Genomic DNA, 23,882 nt, shown 5'->3' with positions numbered 1-23,882 from the left:
TGAGCTTTGTAGAATTTGAAAATCCAGATAAATCTGAAGGTATGCAGAGAGTTGTGCAGTGGAGCAGGTGCGTAAAGCAGCATGCTATATGCCTTCTCATTTCAGCACTTGGTACAATTGGGGTGGATTTGCCCCATAATGACTGAGTGCAAAATACACTCTTTCCTAGGGTGTCTGGGATTATAGAGTAACATCTCGTCTCTTCCTAACCAGCCCAAATCATTGCTGTCACCAACACCAATGACCATTGGTCTGCAAGAGTGAAAGGGTGAGAACAAAAGAGTGAGAGAGGGTGGTAAGGGCCAGGGTGGGGGGACAACACACCTTTGGGCAGACCAGGCAAAAGCAAGAATGATCTCTTTCTCTTGGCTTCTTGGTTTGTAGCAAAGATGTTAAAAATTGTGCCTCTGGGAGAAAATTTCAGAGCAGAAGAGGAAAGACATAACAAGGTCTAAAGATGCATGATATCCCTGTATAATTTTAGAGGATATATGGAGATATATAGTCTAGGATAGAGACTCTTCACTTCTGTGCATAAAGAGTCAGAGAACATTTGTCTCTTACAGGCAGGCTAAAGACAAAGGCCAGCTCAGCAAGGAGACCAAGGGTGGGGGGGTGTGTGTGGGGGGGTGTGTGTATATATATATTCTGATAAGGAAAAGGATCTCCTTAGGAGGATGCCCAAAACAGAGCACTTTTGGCATAGCTATAATTTCTGCTGGCAACAAAAGAAAGTCTTAAAGTCATATGGTCTTAACATTGTCTTCCCTGTGGACTGTATCTTCTAGGTTGCAGTGCATAATTATACCTTTATCATTTGTACTCCCAAATCTTGCAAAGGCTTGTGTTCTGGGTTGACATCCTGCTACCCTGAGATCCTTCAGCAGCACACAACTGTGTCAGAGACTAGCATTCCTTACTGTATCTGTCTTGCCAAGGAACACTTTTTAAAACTAGGGAGCCACGAGATGACTGGTACTTATCCCTCAAGGACAAGAATCGAATAGTCCCTTTTCTCAAAAACCGCCTTCCATACTGGGACCAGTCTTGGCATAGCTATAGGCAGCAGAGTCCTGACTGGAAACAGGCTATATGGTGACAGAATTTTTTTCCTGTATTATGGTCATGTGGCCTCCCTAGGTGATGCACACCAAGCTGACAAAACATTGGCTGCATCTGTGTGGTGGGGTATGCCTTCTGCTGAGGGGGAAGAGAGTATTTTTGTTCTTCTCAAAGGCCAGCACGTGGTCTACCTGCTATTGCAAGACTACAGGTATTGCCCCTGCATCAGCCATTGCCTTTGATTAGAAACAATTTGTCTTGCTTTGATTATCCTGGCTTAAAACAACCTCCTTACTGGTTCTGTCACGGTGCTGCAGTGAGGATAACGACACAGTTCCCAGCCACATCCATGGACAGCAGGGTGTGCACAGGCCCTTGTAGCATTCATGTATCCCACTGTATGTGATACACTTAGGACAGCTGGGGAGGCCATTGATTAAGGAAAAGTGCAATGAAATAGTCTAAATGAATAAACTGGAATAATTCAAGCTGGTAGTAGAGTTTCTGTTGATTTTCCTGATGTAAAACTGAGACCTTTTGTTATTAACCACAGAAAAATATCTCAGTTTCAGTGAGGCGTTTGCATGGAGCTGTTAGAAATTAGTATTCAGGGACAGCTCCTTACTGGTCAGTCTGACTAGAAAAAAAATACAGTTTTACCTGAACCGAAGAACTAGTTCTTATAAAAACAAAACTAAATAGGTTCATTCTGATAGAAAAATGCAGCACTTTGGAGCCTCCTGAAATGAACAGTTTAAAGGAGGAGGATTTGTCTTAAACTATGGGCGTTTATCTAAACATAGGGCATGAGCAGCACTCAGGAGCTTAGTACAGTTTGTGCAGAACAGAGTAACTCCTAATGGGCCTTTTGATATGTCCAGTTTTGATACCTTTCTTGAAAGACATCTAACATCAAAGCACCTTGCCGCGCCCCTGTGCAGCAAGGCAGCCAAATTTTCCAATTCTGTAGATGACAAGACAGGTACAGAGAGAGCAAATTACTTGCCCCAAATCCCACAGAAAGACTGGAAAGAAGCGAGGAATTGATCGGCAGTCTCCTATGGACAGCTAGCACTCTTCCTGCTGCACAAACCTTCCTCTCCCAAGACTTAACTGACTGGGGCAACTATCTGTGTAACTTCATGTTTCAGGGCTTCTTGGGCTATCCACCCTTTCCCGCTCCTGGTACATAAATCCTTCAAATGGTACCTCTCTGTTCTGCTTGATTAATGTATGTTTTCCCCAACCAAAGAAGTTATTTCTAGGAAGTCTTCTGCCTTATTGGAGTCTTTTAGCATGGTGACATGCTCCTTTGAGATCCTTGCTGGAGAAAGCATTTCTGAATTTGTGGAAAAATCTTGTCCACTGCCAACACCCGAGGGTGAGTAACAACAATTTCTGGTGACAGACAGTTCTTTCCCTAGTACATGCCAACAACTGACTGCATTTTCAGGTGTTCTTAGGTATATTCACCCACCTCATGCAAATAAATATGGTCCATCATCTTATACAACTGAAAGAGTGGTAAACAACAACAGGTGCAAACTGCAGATACCTGTGCCCATCCTCACTGTTTTTAGAGATTTGTCGTGGATCAGTCAAAATTGGTGGGAAAGCTGCTGTTCATTTTAGCTGCTGGAAACCTGTCCCAACTGATTTAAATACAGCAGTTCTTAATTATGCAAAACTCATGATCAAATAATTTGGCTGGGTCTGGCAGAATGTGACCTTTAATGCATAAGTAAATAAGCCTTTCCATCATGTATAATCTCTCCCATATGACAGATCTGTGACTATCTAAAGTGACAGATCATATGACTCTACTATATATCACAAAAAAATCACAAATCATTCCTATCAGCGTGCAGAGCACTGCTAATGAACAAATTTAATTCCCAGAGTGGTATCTGTGATGGATGTAAAGTTGTAGTAAGTACAGTAAGTAAAGTGAAGTTAATGTAATCTCCTCAATAAAGCAGACAGGAAAAGAAACCATGCATTTAAAACCCAAACAGAGAAAGTGGGTACCAGGTTCCTGTTCCGTTTCACTAATTTCATTAATTCCAGTGTTTCTTCTTGCATTTTAGGAGACAAAGCAGTATTCTCAGCTAAAGTTAAAAGTAAACCAGAGTCTAATGCAACATGGAAAAGACGGAGTAGGTACCAACAGAAGAAGGATCCAGAATGTTTTTGACAGTATTTTTAAGAAGTATATGCTACGGTAACAAACCTTGTTTTTCTTGCTATTAGCTTGCTTATTTTATTATTTTCACAGTAAAAACTGTAAAAAAGAAGTACTTAAGCTCTATTGTATTCCTCAGCAGCAATAAAAATGTCCTCGTTTGCAGGCAGCCTACTGCAGTACTGCTACTTTCAAATACCTTTGTGTGTTTACAGGGCAGCATTTCTGATCAACAGAAAAAGAGCATCAGAGCAGGAACCGTTATTTTTGTTATTTGGTTATGCGTTTAGCATAGTGAGACCCTAATGCCTCTTGTGTGCCATTCAGGCAAAACCAATGCTAAATCTTAATAATTCATAATATTCAAGGCATATGTCACAGTTCATCCCTGTTTAATTTGTGACGTCCCATGGCTGCAAAAGTTCTGCCCTCCTTCTGTTCTTTTCCTTACTTTCCTTGCTCTGTTCCTTTCCCTTCTCTTTCCTTAATTCTTCATTCACTGTAATTCACCTCTTCTCTCAGGCAGTCCTTTGTTTATAAATCTGCCAGCCAGGGCAGGTCAAACTCTTTTTCTTTTCCTCTCCAGAGTCTTAAGTCCAACAGCTTCCCTTCACCCTCCTCTGGTCTCAGTATTGCTCATGCAGTTAAAAGGCGATACTCACTTTCAATGCAGAGCACCAGAATAAAAAGATGTCTCTGAGAAGAAATGTGGTTTCATTTTGCTGCCTTAGGCCAAGAATGGACCTGATCCAAAATACGTCACTGTCAGTGGGAAGACTTCTGTCTGTTTCTGGGGCTTTGGGAAGAAGGCTCTGAGGGATCTTTAGGGAGGATTTGGCCTCAAAATTTCTACCCTCAGAGATTCTGGATTTTCAACAGGTCAATTATCTTAATGATAAAAAAAACCCCTGAATTAAACACAAATAAAAAGAATAATTCACTAATACATTTGTCATATCTGCTCCCCACTGCCCCAGCCTATGTGGAGCTTTAGCTTGTTGTTTTCACTATGGGTTGTTTTTTTTTCCAATCTGAATGCTTCTCCTGAGATGATTCAGATAACTACAAGTGTGTAGTGTCCAATACCCACACTGATGCCATCTGCACATGTATCCTTGATCTACCTGTATCCTTGATCATGACTAAAGGTAAGCTCTAGAGGTCTGGCTTGATTAATGACTAGACCAGTTACTGACAACTAGGCTTGGAAGAATTTTTAAGTTAGACAAAATTGAGAGTCTTTGCAGGGCAGATTTGCCGCAAGTAGAGCAGGGTGAAGCAGGATGAAAGAATCTATGCCCTGCTGACTTTAAACTGAGCACTGTGTGTCACTGTGTCACTGCACAAAAAGAACATGTTTTCAAAGGTGCAAGCATTGTGCTTATTATGGGGAAGAACCTTTGTGATCCCTGTATTCCATGAGAAAAAATTTATGAGAGGCATATGGGTATGAAATATATGCTGTGCATCACTAATGTGAATGGGAAAGACCGAGGCACCTATAGTCTTCTTGTGGCTGATGAGAAACTCTCTGTTATGCTGAGAATGATAGGTAATCTTTGTTCTCGGATACATGAGATTCTGTCTACATGTCAATATCTGCAGACAAAAATTTGAGGGTCAAAATTGGTGGGCCAAAATTGTGATCTACTCTTTTTTTTTCTTATATGTCTTTGCAACACTCATGATTCAGTGGTCTTTTTAGGCTCAAACAGAAGTCTAACATTGTACAAGTCATAAACCAACCCACAATTACCAGAGCGCCCATGTGAAAACACCTTTCATGAGATAGCAGATTTCAGTTTGAAGCCTAGTTATTACACATAATAAGCCAAATTCTCCACTGACGTCAGTGTGGCAGGGGTGTGAGTCACTGCTGAATTTGGACTAGTTTTAGTGGAAAAGATGGGAGTGACAAAATGCACCTTGGCACTGTCCTTTTAGTGGAAGTGAACTTTGCTTAAAGAATGTTACAGGACTTGGGAGTGAGTGGATGGGCCTGGGCATAATGACAACAATCTTTTTTCATCTGCATATGCTTCCTACAACCAGCCAAATGCGGGTCTGCTGTTTGAAAGAAAACCAACCACATTATACACAGCAAACTTGCTTTAAATCAATGCTAAGTAAAAGTAATGCTGCCCACCTGCCTTACCTTTTATTGCAGGAGGACAATCTCTTAAACTTTGCTGTAAGTACCATTCTTTAAGTATAATACTTTTTTTTTTTGATAAAACCCTTAGCAGGGCTTGGGCACAGGCTATTTGGTAGTGTGGTAGATTACCTTACTTAGGCCAAATAGTGATCCTGTGCCAGGCACTGCAGCACTCTTGACAGATAATGCAGGAAGACGTCAGTCCTCCTTCAGCTTGCCAAATGGTTCCAGGTATGCTTTTAGATGTCTGCAGTTGCCTGGAGCCATTTACTTTACAATGACCTACAGTAAAGGAGAAGAAAAAAAAGCAGAGCTGAGACAGAAGAACAGAAAACCAGCGTGTCTGTTGGTAATCAGCTTTGTAGGATTACACGCAACTTTTACTGAACATTATGAACTGTAGTTAGCTTAATTTCCACTGAAGTTGAAGGAATAAATTGATCTTTCTACAACCACTCAAGAAAGAAATCCAAATTACTTCACTGAAGTCTAGCTATTTAGTGATATCGGGAACTAAGCATAAAGAACTAAGCATAACAGAAGGAATATTTGTCTTTTAGGTATTTTAACAGGTGAGCCCCTAACTCCTGACAGAACTGAAACCACTGAACGTGACTGAAAGACAGACTGCAGTGTTTGAAATCTGCCTGCCAAAAGTGCAAAACTTCACCTGGAAGTTCAATGGGAAAGAGTTGGAGTGGAATGATAAGTATGAAATCATCACATGTGATGATGGATTGGCCCATGCTATGAAAATTAAGGGTGTTCTGTCCAGTGACTTAAAGAGCTCATTGTTGAGACTGGAGATCTAGTGCAGAACAGTCCACTCTTCATTGATCATAAGTAATGCAAAGTAAGCATGTTCGGGCAGTGGGTGGATCAAACACAAGATAGCAGGGTTTGAGCTGCAATATCCATAAATCTAAAACACAAAGCCCTAGAGCTTGGGCTGAAAAAAATGGAAGCCGCAGTCTCATAAAGCTAGTCTGTGAACGGGCAAGCAGAGGAGTATCAAGACCTCATTTTCACACCAGAGGTAAAGTCCAAGCCTGGAATCTCCCCTACACAGAAGCCGATGCAAAGGCAAAGCCACCTGATTTTATTTATAAGGTGCTTGCTGGTATGTGCCATTTTTTCTTGCTAACCCTTTCCCAGGGGTTCCAATCAGTTCATCAGCAATCTCAAGAACACCCAAGTGAAAAAGAAGGAAAAAGCCTGCCTGGAGTGTGTGCCGACTTCTGAAGATGTCACCCTGAAGGGGATGTAGAATGGATGAGTGATTGAGAGGTCTCCTCGGTACATCATGAAGCATGAAGGGAAGAGAGCAAAGCTTATCATTAATGCTGCTGAGCTGAGTGACTCGGGAGACTGCACAGCAATCGTAGGCTATGCAAGACTGACCCTAATGAACAGTACAGCAGTGCCAGTGTAACTGTGGAAGGTAAGTGTGAATGGCTCAAGAGAGGAAGAGGAGGAGGAACAGTAGTCTTTGTACTGTTCTTCAGTGAACTCTGCAGAGGAGTAGTGCTGCTTTGCTATAACAGCCAGGAAACCGATGTGAGATAACACTGCTCTGCAGTCCGTTTATTGTTTAACATGGAATAAGCCATTAGTCTGTGCCCCCTCTTGGTAGCATGCAGATAATAATTAAGGACTTCCCTTTGCTGTATAAAGCAGTAGAAACAGAAAACAGTAAATCTTCCATTTAAGTCCTTGCACGTGTCATCTAAACCAGCCTAGTAAAGTATATCGTGTTTTCTATTTTAATCAGGGTTGTCCTAATGGATTCTTATCCAGATTCTTTAAAGTGACCCATGGGACGTTTGACTGCAGTCTGCTGAGGACCAGCAGCACGACATGAGACTGGTAAATATGTAATATCACATTTGTTCTGTGAATTAATTTTGCAATAGCATTATTGATGCTGTAAACTTAAGTCTATGATCTGTATAGAAAGACACAAGGCTGTTCAGAGTGAGAAAAATGTTGGAAAGCTTAGCTTCATGCTCTCAGAATAGGCTGGGGAAGAATTTCAAAGTTAGGGTGTGGATTTTAGCGGCTGTTAGTATTTGAGGTGACTTCCGTTAGATGTAGACCAGCTTTGAACTGTGCCCAGGTGCCTTCTGTGAAAAGTGGAAGCATTAAAAGTAACTGCATGAAAGGAAGAAGATAAAATTATATTAGTGTATCCTTCATAGGTTCAGGAACCACTGAATATTCAGTTGGTAGGATGGCATGAAGGAAACTTCAGGGGCCAAAAGAAGCTCAGCTGTGAGGTTAAGTGGATTTTCTCACATGGAAGACTGATCTGACCTAGTGTCTATCCCTGACAGATGTCTCTGAGACTGGTCTCTTCCTAATAGCCCTGTGCTTTCTGTGTCAGATGATGCCCCGCAAACCCTAGCCTGGTGTATGGACTTGGGTGGAGGTCCTGGTATGTGAGTCCCCTCTGTAAGCCATGGCCAGGTTGGCCTGAAGGGACAGTGTGGGGCAGGGACCTTCTCTGACCACTCCTCTGGGACAGAAACCACTTCTGTGGCACAGGTAACCTGGAAAGCCGTGGCTGAGCTGCCTCAAACTCCTGTGCACACTGGAATTGCAGGCTGATGCCTTAGTTACAGATTCATCTTTCCCCATGTGAAGTTCACGTTCAGATACCAATATGTAGGCGGTAGAGGAAGTGTTCAGCTGGTTTGATAGCTCCTCTAGACCAGCTAAGGGTCTGGAGCAGTGTTCAGCTTCGGCTTCTGGACAAGGATTCCTATAGCGACATTCCCTCCAGTGAACACCCATAAGGAAGGGAAAAAACTACTTAGGAGCAGCCTTTCTCCATCCCCCTTTCTTCCCATGATGTCCGATTCACTAAACCACTTTTGTCCTGAGGGCTTGTCTGTTTTGTTGTGAGGTCTCACTGCTGTTAAATACCTTTTTGCTGTTTGAAGAGCTCAGTCAACAATCATTCTGCACAGTTTTTCTGTTCACATGCTTCCACCAGGATTTCTTCCAGAGGCATTTGAAACCACGAAGAGTATGCGTGTGATGCTCATGCTCTAATTGGGGATCCTTCCGAGCTCTGTGTTGTCCTGAATGATGCAATGGTGGAAGGGATATGGCTCAACAACGGCAAATAGGTAAAACGTCCATGCGTATCATTAAATGCTGCAAACACTAGTGGGAAGTTTTCTCCAAATAGCTGCTGTGGGACCTGGCCTGGTTTTGATAAAGGGCTTTTGACTTAGGACAAATGGATGGACAAATCAGAGAAGAACAGAGCTAATCTTTCCCAGTCTACTACAGTCTCAGTAAGTTTTGGCTTTGAATCTTGTCTTTTTCAAAATTTTCCTTCCCAGTCTCCTGTAAAGATGCTTTCACATTTGCTAACCCATTTTCTCAGCCTGTAGACTTGCATTCTTTCCCACAAGGTTGGGTTCTCACCACCCACCCTTCTCCCTCTCCCAGTCTCTGATTCTCAGAGTAGTCACTAAATGTATCCTTTGCATGCTACTGTTATGTGCCACGTGGCTCATCTATGCAGATACACAGATCACTCTGTCCACATAACACTGAATTTGTTTTGTCCATAGGTCACAGAGCATTTTACCAGAGTAGGAGCTAGAAATCCTGACTGCTTAGTCATCTTAGAGCAGGAAACTCTGGTCAGAGGATTCAGGGACAGGGTTGGAGATGGTGTTTCTTGCAACGTGGGTTGTTTCCTGCCTCAATCTTCTTGTCAGATTACAGACATGAAAAGGATCTGGATAGTGAAGCAGGGAGCCATCCACAAACCTATCACTGACAGAACGGGAGAGGAGCACGAAGGGAGGCACACATTCAGAGCCAAGGGGGCAGAGAGTGAAGCAACAGTTGCCGTTGGAGGTAGCCACCCCATCTCCTTACTGCTCTTTACCAGGCATGCACAAACACGTGCAGAATCAGTGCTTCAGCAGGACTCCTTACCTGGGCCTGTGTCATTTTATAGGCTTATCTGTCTGCGTGAGCAAAACCTCTTCTTCCTGCTGCTTTGTTCTCCAAGAGAAGAAAATTGAACAGTCGCACTGGCTGATTTTAAGTGACTAAGCATAGATTTCTGTGTTTACAAATCAGATCAAGAATTTTGGCCTGAGCCTTTACTTCAAACATTGTTGTCATGAGCAACAAGAAAAACACCTTTTCTGAAATTATATATAGAAATATATAAATATGTGTATTACTCAGCTCTTGGCAGCCAGATGGCGCCAGATGGGCTTTCAGACTCATCTGCAGCATGGAAATAAGCCTCTTCCTGTCCCCTGTGTCAAGGCAAGGTGGATAGGTACCTCTGCACGGACAGCGGGACAAATGCAGCAGTAAGGATGCTGTGGCTGCAGCACCCGATATTTATCATACCTGTGTTGCAGTAAAAATCCATCCACATCAAAGCCTTGGTATAGGGAGGGTTGATTTTCTTGCATTCAAAAATATTTTTGAATGGCTTTTTATGACTTTCAGCAGAAGATTGTAATTTCTAAACATACACATTGTGTGACAAAAAAGGAAAAAAAATAGGAATCTGGTTATTTTTCTTTATTGTGTGCAGGACATCCTTATCATTTTCCCATATTACTCTGTAACAAATGAGGGAGCGTTTTCTTTACAAGCAGTACCTAACATTGATTCTACTATCTTTATCATGATCATAGAATCATAGAATGGCTTGGGTTGGAAGGAACCTTAAAAATCATCTAGTTTAAACCTCCCTGCTATGGTGTTGTGGTTTAACCCCAGCCGGCAGCTAAGCACCATGCAGCCGCTCACTCATTCCCCCCCCCCAAGGGGATGGGGGAGAGAATCAGATGAGTAAAAGTGAGAAAACTCGTAGGTTGAGATAAAGGCAGTTTAACAGGTAAAGCAAAAGCATACAGCAAGCATCAAGGTGCCTTTCAAGGCAAAGGCAATGCCCAAAGTCACATGGTTCAAAGATGGTATTGAGGTGACAGAGGAAGAGAAAGTGGTGATGGAGAAAAGCCAGTGACTGCGTTGCAGTCAAAACCTGTGTGAGAGAAGACAGTGGAGCCATTATGCTGAATCTGAAAAATGACTGTGGCTCAGCTTCTGACAATCCTTACCTCAACTTTGTTGATAGGCCATAAATTAATCATTTTACAGCAGGACAATCACTGGTAGATATGCTGGGTTACAGCCTTTCTTTTTAAAAATCTCGCAGTGGGGCAGACTCTGAGTTATCAAATAGACTAATTCAAGACAGTTTAGTTTTGCTGTAATCTACACTGATTTGCACCATGACAGGATATGACCCTCTAAATAATAGCCCTCCATGTCATTCTGGTCAGCTGCTCACACCGAGACAAACTAAACCACCCCCCACCCCCTCGTCCAGGGGAAAGCATAGTTCCTGTAACACATGGGGAAAATGTAAAATGAGATGGAAGGCACCCAAAGGCAGTGGAGGAAAACAGGTGATTCACTTCATCATCAAGAGGAGGATGGCTGGAAAAAAAATCGTGGATCAAAGTATGCGTGGTGGAGAGCAACTACACCACATTTGCTACAGAGAAGGTAGAGGAAGGGAAAGCCTACTAATTCAGAATACGTGCCATCAACTCCAAGGGCCTCATCAAGCCCCTGGAAACAGAAGAAATGTTTGCTGGAGAACCTATTAGCCAGCCGTTTTTAATGTGGTTTCACAGTCCCACTTCCCATTGGTTTTGTCCTCTTCCTCCTTGCCAGTCCCCAAAAGAACACTGTCCCCTGTGCTTCAGGGGACAAATTCCAAGGACAGAGCTTAGAAACTGCTTTGTGCTTAGGCTAATAACCAGGATCGAACAAATACCCAGGTCCTTTCACTACAAGTGTTTCTGGACTCAGAAACCCCTCAACATGGACTGGCCACAAGAGAGGACTGACTGACACACTGTTCTAGTGTCAGTTACGTAAGCGTAGTGGGATATGGCAGAAATGAAAAGTGGCTTTCTCTGGAAAATATTGTGGGGGAGGAGGGAAGACAATTTAAAAGGGAATGCTTAAAAACATTTTGCTTTGCAGCCAAAAAAGAAAATATGTCAGCCAAAAACTAACTTGGTTAGAAAACACTGCTGAACTATCTTCTGGGAGTTATAGTTTGGGTACCTCTTGTTTCCATTTTTCCTTTATGGACTGGGATCCCCAGTGAAAGGGGATTTGCAGTCCCCTTTCCCCAGGACCAGAGTGCATCACAGACGATATGGTGCAAACCGCAAGTCCGGCCTATTGAAACATTTCAGAAAGAAAATTACCAAATTGAAGTAATATATGTCAGTTCTCACCTACAACTTTGCATTTTTATCCGAACTTCCCATGGATTAGTGAAGGCTTTTCTGAGCCGCTCTGTAATGCATTGCAGAAGAGCTCATATTTGGAATAAGTACAAGAATTGAAATGTTTCATCATTTGAAATGACAAAGGGAAGTAGATGGCAAAGAAAGAATCTATAGAAAAGGTTTGTGGCCATGAATAAACTTTAACATACAAGTTATCCTCCTTGACTTCTTGCTGTACATACATAAGTCTATATTTATATGCACACACACACAATTTGGAGTCAATGAATTCTGATTGTACTTTGCTAATTTGATTTTCTTCTGTGTAGAGCCTCTGAGACAGGTGTCTCAGCCTCAGGCTGTAGGTGTCAGGCAAGAAGATGTCACCATCACCTGGAACTTCCCAGCCCAGGACAGAGGCTCCCCAGTGCAAGGTTATGTCATAGAAAAAAGGAAGAAAGGCAGTGATCTTTGTGTCCTAATCACCAAGGAGCCAGTTCAAGGTCAGACCAGGATTATTATCTGTTTTATGTAGGCAGAAGGAACATTAGACAAGCTTTTAATGCAAAGCTGAATATTGATTAATCAAGGAAAATGTCATCATGGCATCTAGCAAGATACACCTTTTGACATACGCTGTTCAAAGCGGGATTTTCAGCCCTCAAATAGGGAATGGATTGATACTCATAAGCAACGATGAAAGGGCTCAGCACCTCTGAAAGTCACACCTATGGATTTGGGTGCCTAATTTCAAGCATCTATATTTTACATTTCTTCCTACCTGAATTTGACTGCTTTTCCCTGACTTAGACCAGAACTGAATTAAACAAGTGACTGATTTTGTTGTATCCATCAGATAGCAACCATATGATCCATGCTTAGCACAGCTTGTATAACACATGGGAGTGTTCCTATCAGCAGCAGCAGCTGACTAACGAGACTTTTGCTTTTCCTCTTCTGTTAATATTTTGGTTCTTTCTTGGATTCTTTCCTCTGTCTCATTCAAAATGTTGGACTTTCATATTAATTAAGTTACACTCAATCACACTATCTAAAAATATCCTCCTTAAAGCACCATTATTACTCCTGGTAAATAATGGAAACACTTTTTGAAGGCAAATTATTCAATTACTGAGGTTTTTTTCAGAATTGAATGGAGGTTTAACCTTGCTTGAAGGCTAGATTGTGAAAGGCTTGGCCACTATTGAGTTCATTATATCATGGGCAGTGAGTCAGTGGAGCAAGACATGAAGATATTTTTCCCTAGCATGTGTGATTATACCAGGCTATAGACCATAATCTGGTGGAAAACAAATTATGCATTCTTCCTCTTATTATGCATCAAAATTCCATCTCCTCCTTAGGGAGAGAGAGAGATGAAAATGGAGCAGACCTCTGGAGAAATGAATGTTAGACCTAGTTAAGGGGCTCCCCGAACCTCTGAAATTTATATTGTTCTCCAGCAGTCAGTGAGCTGAAACTTCTTCTTTGTTTATCTCAATCCAAAAGCAATTTAAAAAAAAAATTAGTGACCTCATGGGAACACTTTTATGGGTGATTAGAGAGTTGTGTAATAGCAACATGTGTGTCTCTAGGTACCAGATTCAAAGTGGATGGTTTTCTGGAGGATACAGAATGAGTTCTGTGTGATAGCTGTGAACCATTAAGGCCCTGGATTTCTTAGCATGCCCTCAACCTCTTGTTGCAAAGGATCCCATCAGTATGTTTCTTTTACTGTTTAATGTCTAGTTTTTCTGAACATGTATGTGACGATCAGATCTATGCATTTATGACTGAAGTCTGAGGGAACGTGGCAAATTCCAGCCTAGCTCAATGTAATGGACTGCATTGTGTTTACAGCTTAACTAAAGATTATGGCAGGCCTTAATACTGTTGGCTATAAACATAATTATATTGTAAGTGCCTGAAAGTGCAATGTTATTCACTTTAAATGCCTAACTATTCAGATAGGGACACAGTAAAGAGATTCCCACCTGGGGGGAATTGAGTGTATGCAAACAGTAGAGATCAACATGATAAAGGTGCTCTAAGGTGTAGATACCTTTAGTGCTTAATGTTCATGTATAGGTTACTAAAGGCCCTAATGTATGACAAAGAAAATAATTTCTCGGTACATGTTACTATGCTCCTTTCATCAGTCCCCCATCAACCCTTTTAAAAGATGGGAAAACTCTTGCAGAATTCATGTAAGTTGCTTATGTTCTTTTATTTTAATGCTGGATTTTTAGTAGTAAAGAATCTGTGCCTAATTCTGGACTCATCAAAATCATAGACAAAGTCCAAAGGATTACAGTAGCCTCAGAAATGCTGAAATGGGCAGATTTTATTTTGTGCCAGTTATAGAGAATTCTTACTCTATATTCCATATAACTAAAGCATTTTAAAAACAAAAGGCTGTCAGAGGCCATCAAAAATTGCTTAAACTGTTGACGGAATCTTGCAATAGCTAGAGGAGTGGGCCTTGGTAGGTGCACATAATTTAGAAAAAATCCTGGCCAAATGTGGAAGCCGGTAGAGCTAAAAACTGAGAGAATTCTATGTAGTAGACAAGAGCCTTGAGGTTAAATAGTTACTCAGATGGGAAAGCATTCAGGTTCCTTTACATCAGAAGACAACACAAAAACAATTTAAAGCCTGAAGCTATGATTCTTCTCTTTGAAGACTTGCATTATTTCACATTAGGCCTAGGAGAATATGTACTGTCCACATGCACCATATTCCTTATGACCCTGTGTGCTCATATGAGTGTTCTGTATAAAAGCCATTAGCATCAAGATTGTCATGGCATGCTGCACTGGCTGACTTTTTTGGGTTGGGGAAAGCAGGGGGAGGTCACTGCATTTTAGCTGAGACTTTGAGAGCAGAATGTGGATCCAGATACACAACTCCCTATTCCTTTGATTAAAAATATACAGATGTTTTTAACATTCCATCTTTTGCTCTTCTTACATATTATGGAGAGCTAACTAGACTGCTGCAAGGTGAAGTAAAGAGCAAAAAGCAAGATCTGTATTTTCAAAAATGACTACTAATTAGGGGTACTGTAGTCTTTGGCAAATAAACCTGAAGAACATTAACAGGATCTTGCAAGCTAGTAAGCAAATACACTAATCCAAGCAGTCCAGATAGCACCTGTTCACTTTACACAGTACTTTACTTTAAGAGGGATTTATTAAACAGGAAGAGACACCAGGCACTCAAAGCCATATAAGACAGGTTATAGGAAATTTACTGCAGAGCTCACCACTCAGCTAGGAAGAGCAAACCTTTAATGCTAGACACCTCTCCCAAACATGTGGCGAATGAGTGGTGGGTCCAGCACTCGTAGAAGATGCCCTTTTCAAACTGAATTCAGATGTTTCCATGTCAAATGTTGTGAAGATTTTTCTTAAATGGCCAACCTTGGAACAGAGTCTACATGTATGTGCCATTTCAGGAACTGCACTGTTTTGTTGGACAGAATTTGCTCTGTGTTTACTAAGGCTCCTTTTACCCTAAAACCTTGTAGGTTCAGCGTCTTGAAACAGGAATAGCTCTGTGTGCACATATGCAAGCATAGGCCTGTGAGTACGGTAGCGTGTCCCAGCTCTTCTGCTGTCGCAGAGCCTCCAGGACTGCTGAAGGTGGTGGATTTTTCCAACTCCAGCATTTCCTTAGCCTGGTAGGAGCCAGACCAGGGAGATGTGCTGTCAGGATAGATACTAGAGATGTGAGCTGAGGACACCAAGAAATGGACAAAATGCACCAAGATCCTATCTCTAGTACCACTTACGCTGTGGGAAGCTTGCAGGACAGACAAATACTACTTCTGAACCTGAGCTGTGAATGAAGCTGGTGTGGGAGACGCATCAGAGTTACAGGAAAGAATTCTAGCAATGCCACCTTCAGGTAAGACCTGCAGTATCTGTCCAGGTGCAACTCCCATCTATCAGCTGTTACTTTCATGTGTTTTTAAAATACACCTCATTTTGTAAAGGGTTATCAAATTCATCTTGCACAAAGGAACATTTAGCATCACAGCTCTGCTTCTTTTTGCGGAGTTTTCAGAGGTGCTGAGATGGAGAACAGCACAAGCTGCACAGTCCTTGAACCAGATTAAAATCATTCTGCCATCTTTCTCGCTGAGCTGTCCCCTGAATGTCAGGTATAATGGCAGTTGTTTCTTCCACCATCTGACCTCTCACATGTGATTACAGAGGTCACTGTTGGAAGATTCTCTGATTCCTGTCATGGATACTGTAGTCTGAGTATAGGTTAGGAGAGTAGGTACTACAGCAAATAAACCATCATGTTTGAAATGCCTGTTCGTTGTAAGTACAATGGTACTGAGACAGGATTATAATTCTTTCAGGTGCTCGGTTTGAATGGGATGAACAGTCAGGTGCCAGTCATGCTTCAAAGACACTAATTATGTCTTGAGAATGAAGATACCATGACCTGCCAGGAAATCCCTAGATAGCTTACTATTTGAGTCAGCAAAGTATTTAATTCTTTATTGGTTAGGATTTATGATTGCTTAATTATTAATTAGGAAATTCAGACTTTTTATGTCTAAGATACTCCCAGGTAACAAAGCATGGTGCTGACTGCCCTCAGTAGCAGTAACACCAGCAAGAAAAGATGCACGATTCATGAGTCATGTTATATAACACTGAGTCCTACAGAGTAGAAGGACACTCAGGCTTGACTGAGGATGTCTCAGAAGGCAACATCCAGGTGACCGACTGAGAAGAGAAATAACCACTTTTTCTGTCTCCACTTCAGAACTACACAACCAGTCCATGCAGCACAGCTTTGTTAACACAAATTCCAGAGAGACTGCAGGCTCCAGACAAACTTCTCTGGTGTGGAATGGCAACATGCAGTACTGTACTGAAGAGTACGAGAAGTCCTATAAGAAACAGATATACAAAATCATTTGTGCAGAACGTGGACAGTAAAATCATCTAATGAGGCATTAAAGCTGCCTCCTCTTTTTCTTTGTTCTCATTCACTTTTTACATAACCTATTTTCAAATGTTCCACCTGGCTCACCTGAAATTGTCCTGAATAGTGCTCATCACTAAGCTGTTGATTGCTGAGGCATTAACGTTTCTCTTCTGGTGGTACAAGTATTAGGAAAAGAGCTGGCAACATTGCAACCCTTACACTAACTGCCTTCTGCTGGAACAGTTTGAAGTTTTCTTCTTCAGTCTCCGGGCATGACTGAACAGACTGAAGAATAACTTTACTTTTCTATGCAATCTCTCACTCTCATTTTTTTTTAATTTCTCTCTCTCTCTCTGTTTTTCTTTTATTCCCCTCTGCCATAGGTTTGATCTGACTGTGAGTCTGAAGAGCCACATGGTGGTTTGTGCTGGGACAGCACCATGCATTCATACGTCTTTCCCTGTGAGATACTGTATTGTCCTGTCAGAGGAGAAATCATGCAATTAGAGTTTTCTTGGGCATCTGGTGAAATACAGCTGAAGGGCTACGGAGGCTGTAGTTGTCCTTTGGCCTTTATCTCATGAGCTGTCACTTTGGTTTAAAAGAAGTTGACTGTTGGAGAAAACTCATGCAGTGCTTTAGGTTCATGAAGTCCTGCATAACTGCTCACTATTTTTAGGGCTAGTCTTTTTGTAAGCCTCCCTCTGGTGGTTAGGGTAGAGGGACTTCTGTGCATGCGAGTTTGTCAGCTTCACAATCCAGCCCCCTGCAGCTGGAGCAACAGTGTTCAGCAAACCATAAAACATTGGGGAAGCTCTCTGATTCATCACAAGAAGCAGAATTTTTTTGAGTATGCAACTACAGTTCATACGAACTGAAGTAAAATCATTCTTGATTAAACCTTGAGTGACCTAGGGGAGTGATTGGGTTGTAAAGACAACGCTCGAGGTCCTAACACTGTCCTTTCTGAAGTACAATTTCTATTAACATGGATATTGAGCTCCTTTCTGTAGAGGCTAAGGGCAATTTCTGTGCTTTCCTTTTTTTTAGCCTAGACTTCTGCACAAGCTGAGGCTTTACAGTACCTTGCACATTCAGTCCCAGTGTAAGAATATATATCTCAGTCTAAACTGTAGAAGTTTATCTGTATCACACCAGCTGTTTCCCCTCAGCTTTCATCAAACTAATGAACTGTAGTATAAGGTTTATGTGGCATCTCCCAAGGCAAGCCAGCTCTATGCCCTGGCTGCAATGACACTGAGGACACTGACCCTCTGGATTCACAGGAGCAGTGGTACATCTCCAAAGACAGAGGTAAGATTAAAAATTCCTGACAGTGCTGGAGGAAGATGGGTGCTCTTGTACACAAGACTGTGGACTAAGCTTAGGGTCCCTCTGTGGCCCTGGGTATATCACTAACCTACACTGCACCTCAGGTCCCTGCCTGGGAATACATGCGAGAATACCTTCTGTCCTGTCCTATCCATTTGATGGCAATCTCTTTAGGACCAGGCTTCCTTTTACTACGTATATGTGTAGCACATTACATAGCAGTTCATACAGATGCCGTTTAAATTAAAATTCAAGGCAGTAGAGGCCATCCATGTACAGAGAGAATGATATTATCATATCTTGACATAACAGAAGATGGGCGTTATAAATGTCATCTGTCTTGCAGCATATTTCCAGTCTGACTGGGATTTGTTTCCTAAATGAAAAGCAAAAAAATCTGTCACATGTAGGAGACTGTGTGACAGTCTTTCTGGGCCAGAAGCTATAAGAAGTCCCTAAAAGCACATTAAATTAAGCACTCATAGGTCATCCCATCAGGTAAATGCCTTCTCCTTTGTTCAGTTGCTCCCTGCTCAGGCCTAATCAGTAATAAGGATGTCTCATTAGCAGTACTCCCAAGCAAAACCGAACACACCCCAGCTCATCAAATCAAAATGGTAAGTGATCCTTCTGTCCAGTCTGGGGCAAAGCAGAATGCAGTTACTCTGAATAGTGAGATCCAAGCCAATTTTTTTTTTGCTTGGCCTATGCCTGTTGTAATAAACAATATAATAATATAAAACAAAGTATATATTAACATATATTACCAGACTATGCATGTATTTCTTCAGAAACCTATCCACATGCTGCCAAAAGTCTTCTAATCCCATTAAGAGTAATGGGCAATACATTAAAATAACAGGATAAGTAGTACACTAAAATGAGTAATCAGGCATCAAATTGTGTATTTGTATTTAACAATCAGCCTTCCTTGATTGATGTAACTAGACCATAGGTATGTTACTTCTGTTACATGGCCAGCTAAGAAAGAGCAGTTCAGTTCTGTGGCTCTAGTCATGTTCTTGTATGGAAGTACACTAGGGCTGGATCTTACAGAGTCTGAAATAACTTCAGTAACTTCTGTGCATGTAGGCAAGTTTAAGAGTAGTAAATGGAGGAAAGCTAGGTTGGTTGCGCCTTCCTTGCAGTCCATTCCCTTGAACATTCCCGTGGTAACAGCCTGCCTGTCTTCAGGGAGGACAGCAGCGCACAAGCAGATGTGAACTGATTTTCTATTCTTCATTATAAACGGCAAGTCACAAGGTTTATTTGCACAAACCTGAGACATGGTGGAGAAACTCTGAAGGATAAGGAGATAAGCTGTTTTCTGAGAATGAGGTCTCTATCAGAGAATTTTGCCATACAGTGCTACATTTAGGATCCAGGGGATTTACCTGATGGGACCCTATGCCAATGCGAAAGGAGATAATAAAGACTTCAAGAAGCATGCTTAAATACAGGCTGAAAATGGAAGATTTACAGTGGACACTGGAAATTAAATTGCACATGCAGTTCCCCTTGATTCCCCCAGAGCACTCTGTAGACTATTAATGCCTCGGAGCAACGCCAGCAGAGCAATATCCCTTCCTTTACAAGATCACCTGCTTTGGTTTATAATTGGGTGTAATTTAATCATGCATTTCTAAAGTGCCTTGGGAGCCAAATATCCAAAAGCACTTCACAATTTAATGGCATTAGTGAGAGAAGGCTTGATATATCCCCACGGAGCAAAAACCTGACACCTTATTTACAGACCAAGATACAAAGAAATTAATTGCTTGCTTACAGTTGCATGGCAGATTAATGGGAGAATGAGATTTCTGATTCCTTCCTCTCTTGCTTTTCAGTTTGTATTTGTTTACATGTTGAGATAGGTATGCTGGTCAGATGCTGAGAGTAATGTGGCGTACTGTTTATTCTTCCTCCTCCCTGAGTTTTCCCTGGTGGGAAAGAAGGTTGAGGTCACGAAACGTTGTACCCAAGCTCCTTGGATTTGTACTCATGCAGGAGAAGACTCTCTGTCTTGCTGGCACTGGCTCTGTGTTTGCCTGTTTGTGTGTGTAACAGACAGTGTAGTGTGAAGCACCCCGTAGTGAATCTGTCCTCAGCAGAGTGTTTTGACTTCAAGATGGAGTATCCCAGGAAGGACTGTGCTTCCTGTTTCATTGCCCCACTGAAGAACCACAGCATGAGTCATGGCAACTGCTGTTGCTGTGCTTTCGTCAGCAACCCCCACCCAACAGTGACCCTATACAAGGGCAATATTAGTATCACATCCAAGTCTAAGTTGTGGTTCAACTCAGCAAGTAGCATCTGTCTTATGATCCCTACAACTTGCAGCTGCAAGCTGATCATCTGTGGTAAGCTAGATTTGCAGCCACTGTGATTTGTTGGGGGTGATTCCTTCCAGGTTGAGTAACCATAGATTTCATGTCTCTGAGTATAGTTTACACCCTGCTGTTTCCCAGGGCAAGTGCACTTACTGGGACTGGCACTGTGGCTCACACTTCTCTGGGCTAGTTTTGCTTTCGTCCTTGTCCAGAGGAAGAGGTTACTCAGTCTGTAGGTACTGCAGCTGGAGTTGTAAGGGCCACATTGTAAGAACTTACCTTCATATCCAAAAAGCAGCGTAACTCTGTCTTCCTCTGAAGTCACTGAGATTTGTCTTCAGTTGCTTGAAGGCAGTATTGGGTCCCCTTGGCACGTTATAGCTAGCAGGTCTCATTAATTCCCTAGATGGCTCAAAAGCAATATGGCTGTTTCTTGGTCCCTAACCAGGCTTGCCCTGCACCTGTGGCAAACTTAGCACCTCCAAGCAGTCCACTGATGCATTCTAACAGCAGTTAGAATGTACTTTTTTTGCAGATACCAAAGACACTGCACTGAGTAAATCTGTTGTTCTCCTTTGTGAAATGGCAGGATTTTGCCAGCATTGTATGAAAGCTAGTAAAAATTTCCAAGACACAAAAAAAGAAGAAGATCAGACATATCATATTCCCCTCTCACTTCTCTGGTTTTTTCCATTCTGGAAGCACCCAGTGAAGTTTTAAATCAGGATGTAACACAGAGCTTGGTTACAGCTGACTCCTGTGGTCCTGTGAGACTGAACACTTCCAGGTGCATGGGGTGAGGTTTTACTAACAATAACCCACAACCCTCACATGGTTTCCCCCTGTCACCATGCCCAAACTTAAAGCTTGTGCAGTCATTTTACAGTATGTACAGCAGTGCCTTGAAACAGATGTGTCCTCTGGGTTTCATCAGCCCCTCATAAGCTCATCCTGCTTATGATTGATTAACTAGGGAGCCTTCAAGGTTAAACATCTGAGAGCAAGAATTCTCCATCCTTTCGTCTACCGTGACACTGAAATATGTTTCCCCATTCTCCCTTCCTAGAGAAAGGCTCTGGTTCTTCAAGACCTGTTGGTGTTCTCTTAAAGGGAACAAGAGAGACACACTGCCAGGCACAGCTTGAGATGAAACCGATACAGCACCAATAATGAGGGACTATATTTGGAAAGATCTTTTAAGGTTATTTTTGTCTGTGATCATTGCTTCTGGACAGCCTGCTGAGCCCTCCCCAGGGATTGGCTCTCTCTGCTAGTGCAGAAGTAGCTCAGTGTGGGTCCGTGGAGGGAAAGGATGTACAGGCTGAGTTTCCTGCTCTGATTTTCAAGCAAACTCATCTGTCTTTGTGCATAGAATACAGGCAACACTTCTTTCACTGAAGCCAGCCACTGCCCACCTAAAAGAATGAAAGCAGTTCTTTACCATTTTTTAGTAATTCCTGGTGTTATTGGCTTTCCCACTTCCCATGCTCCCTCTCTGAACCCACAGTTTCACACCACAGCTGGAGGATGGTTTCCTAGTCCCTAAAATCAGTGGGAGCTTTCCCTGGCCTAGCATCACTGCCAGCCAGGCTGACACAAGAGGACCCCTGGCAGCACTGCTCACCTCGGTTTGAAGAGGGCAGGCAGGCCTGAGGGGCACAAGAACAGCTTTCTATCTGCTCAGAGATCTAATTGCTTGGTAGGACTTACATTCTGCCTTCCCACACACAGCTTGTTGAGGTGAGGACTGTTACAATAGGAACATATCTTTTCAAAGGTATTCAAAGCAGCCTGTTTACAAGCAGAGCTGGCTAAGGAACAAGGCTTGCAAAAGTACTGTGTGGGTGAGGTACTAATTTATATTCAGGTTCCTTAATTGGAGCCTATTTCTGAAGTGTCCTCAGGTTCCTCCTTGCCTTCACCTGGGCCGTCTCTCAGGAGGGTTTGGCTGCTGCTAGGGCTGTTTGCAGCTGAGTGAGGTGGGAAAGCAGGAGTCAGAATGTGAGAGTGTAAAACTGACTTTAGGAGATAAGGAATTCACTTCAAATTGAGCTTAACTGTAGGTTTATTTTAGATCTCAGGAACTATATTCTTGCTGATTTTAGTTCTGGAAGAGGGGAAGTTACTGCCTGGAGTCAGGTGCTGTAGGACAGAGGACATCGTCCCTTGTGTGAAAGCACTCTTTGTTAGGCCAGGAGCTCCTTCAGACCAGGACTTGGAAGGCTTTCTTTAGGGACTTTTTTTAGAGACTTTCAATGGTCTTTACCTGGTGACAGGCTGTCCTAAGGGAAAGAGAAAGGAGTAAGGAGTGATCTAAGGGATGAGCACATCTGCTGCTTCAAATAGCTGTGCAGGAGTCTCAGTTGCTGATTTCTATGCTGATTCCATGGGAGCTAAACCTGTGTTGCTTAAACATCGGTCTCCACTCCTCTTAATGTATGCTCTTCTGTCTCTCTGCTTTAGTGGAGGACACTTGAATTCTGCTGCTTAGCCATGTTTTCAGTTTTAGCTTTTTTCTTAATATTTGCAAAAACAAATAGGGCATTGCTCCGTCTCTCTGACACGCAGCAGCATCTTTCCTGCTGTGGTAGCTCAGAAGGTGTGAACATCATTTTCATGGGAGGTGGTAGGTTGCAGAGAACACAAAGCCTGTTAGACCCAAAGTGAATTCTTTGGAACAGTGATGAACTGACCAAGGGGAAATGAGAATGAAAATGAGAACTCCCTAAATTTGAACTGTTTACTTCCTACGAAAAGTGTGACAACTTTTTCCTTTATACAGGGAAAAGCTTTATAAAGCTTTTTAGCCAGAACTTTGTGAGACTTGCACTCAAGTCTCAAAGTTGGTTGCAGTAATTATGGCACTTTTTATCTTTTTTTTTTTCTTAAAAAAAAAAAAGATTATAAAAGTCTCCTGGATACAGAGACAGAAAGTTTGCAGAAGTCAAAACACAAGATGTAATTAGTGGAACTAGCTCTGCCTGGTCTAGCATGCAGAACAGCATTGCTGTGGCTGTGTAGTTTGTTTGTGTGGCTCAAAATGCAACTGCCCTTGGCTTCTGTAATGGTGGGTTAAATCAAGTGGTAAGAGTGGGGCTTCTGCTCAGCAGGGACACTCCGACATTTCTGTCTTCCTTCCCCCTAAGTGGTTTTCGTCAACAGGGTGCATGTTAAAGGTGATATTTCTATTATCACCTGCTAATGTATCTTAATGGTAATAAAAGGAGCCAAAAATTGCAGTTCTCTCTTCTATAATCAGTTTGCTTCTGCACTGGTCAATGAGAATCCTGCTTCTGAGTTCAAGAGGACACTTGGGTTCTGTTTTCATGTCCCTAGATAGCCCAGCAGGACCTCCATGATGATCTAGGCTTCATTATGTCAGGTTGTATATAAATATAGAGTAAGCCATAAATCTGAATTACTTAAATCCTTGCAATACAAAGAAAGTAAATAGAGTCTGCAGCTTTGCAGATGAGGGAGTCACTCTGTGAAAGAGCTGGCCGTAGAAGGTAAAACTTGAGATCCAGAAGGGTCCAGGAACTTCACTGCTGGTGGCCAAGTAAGGAATTGCAGAA

General features: G+C 42.2%; 1 protein-coding gene across 1 annotated transcript; it reads left to right on the top strand.

The window, feature by feature from the left end:
- Window positions 1–1,935: 1,935 nt before the first annotated feature.
- IGSF22 (immunoglobulin superfamily member 22) lies at window positions 1,936–23,395 on the top strand. Its single transcript, XM_054826471.1, is given in 24 exon segments — window positions 1,936–2,044; window positions 2,315–2,443; window positions 3,150–3,254; window positions 4,294–4,392; window positions 5,994–6,108; window positions 6,555–6,783; window positions 6,786–6,840; window positions 8,427–8,530; window positions 9,134–9,442; window positions 10,282–10,406; window positions 10,408–10,521; window positions 10,822–10,891; window positions 10,893–11,065; window positions 11,572–11,578; window positions 12,039–12,198; window positions 13,291–13,330; window positions 13,332–13,394; window positions 13,396–13,415; window positions 15,320–15,604; window positions 16,481–16,652; window positions 17,029–17,117; window positions 17,870–17,959; window positions 19,939–20,359; window positions 23,143–23,395. Coding segments are annotated over 24 exon segments (3,210 nt in total). The 3' UTR covers window positions 23,270–23,395.
- Window positions 23,396–23,882: the final 487 nt, after the last annotated feature.

Source organism: Grus americana, chromosome 5 (assembly GCF_028858705.1).
Source record: "Grus americana isolate bGruAme1 chromosome 5, bGruAme1.mat, whole genome shotgun sequence".
NCBI lineage: Eukaryota > Metazoa > Chordata > Aves > Gruiformes > Gruidae > Grus > Grus americana.
The sequence above is the reverse complement of the archived record's forward strand: the minus strand, read 5'-3'. Positions and strand labels throughout refer to the sequence as shown.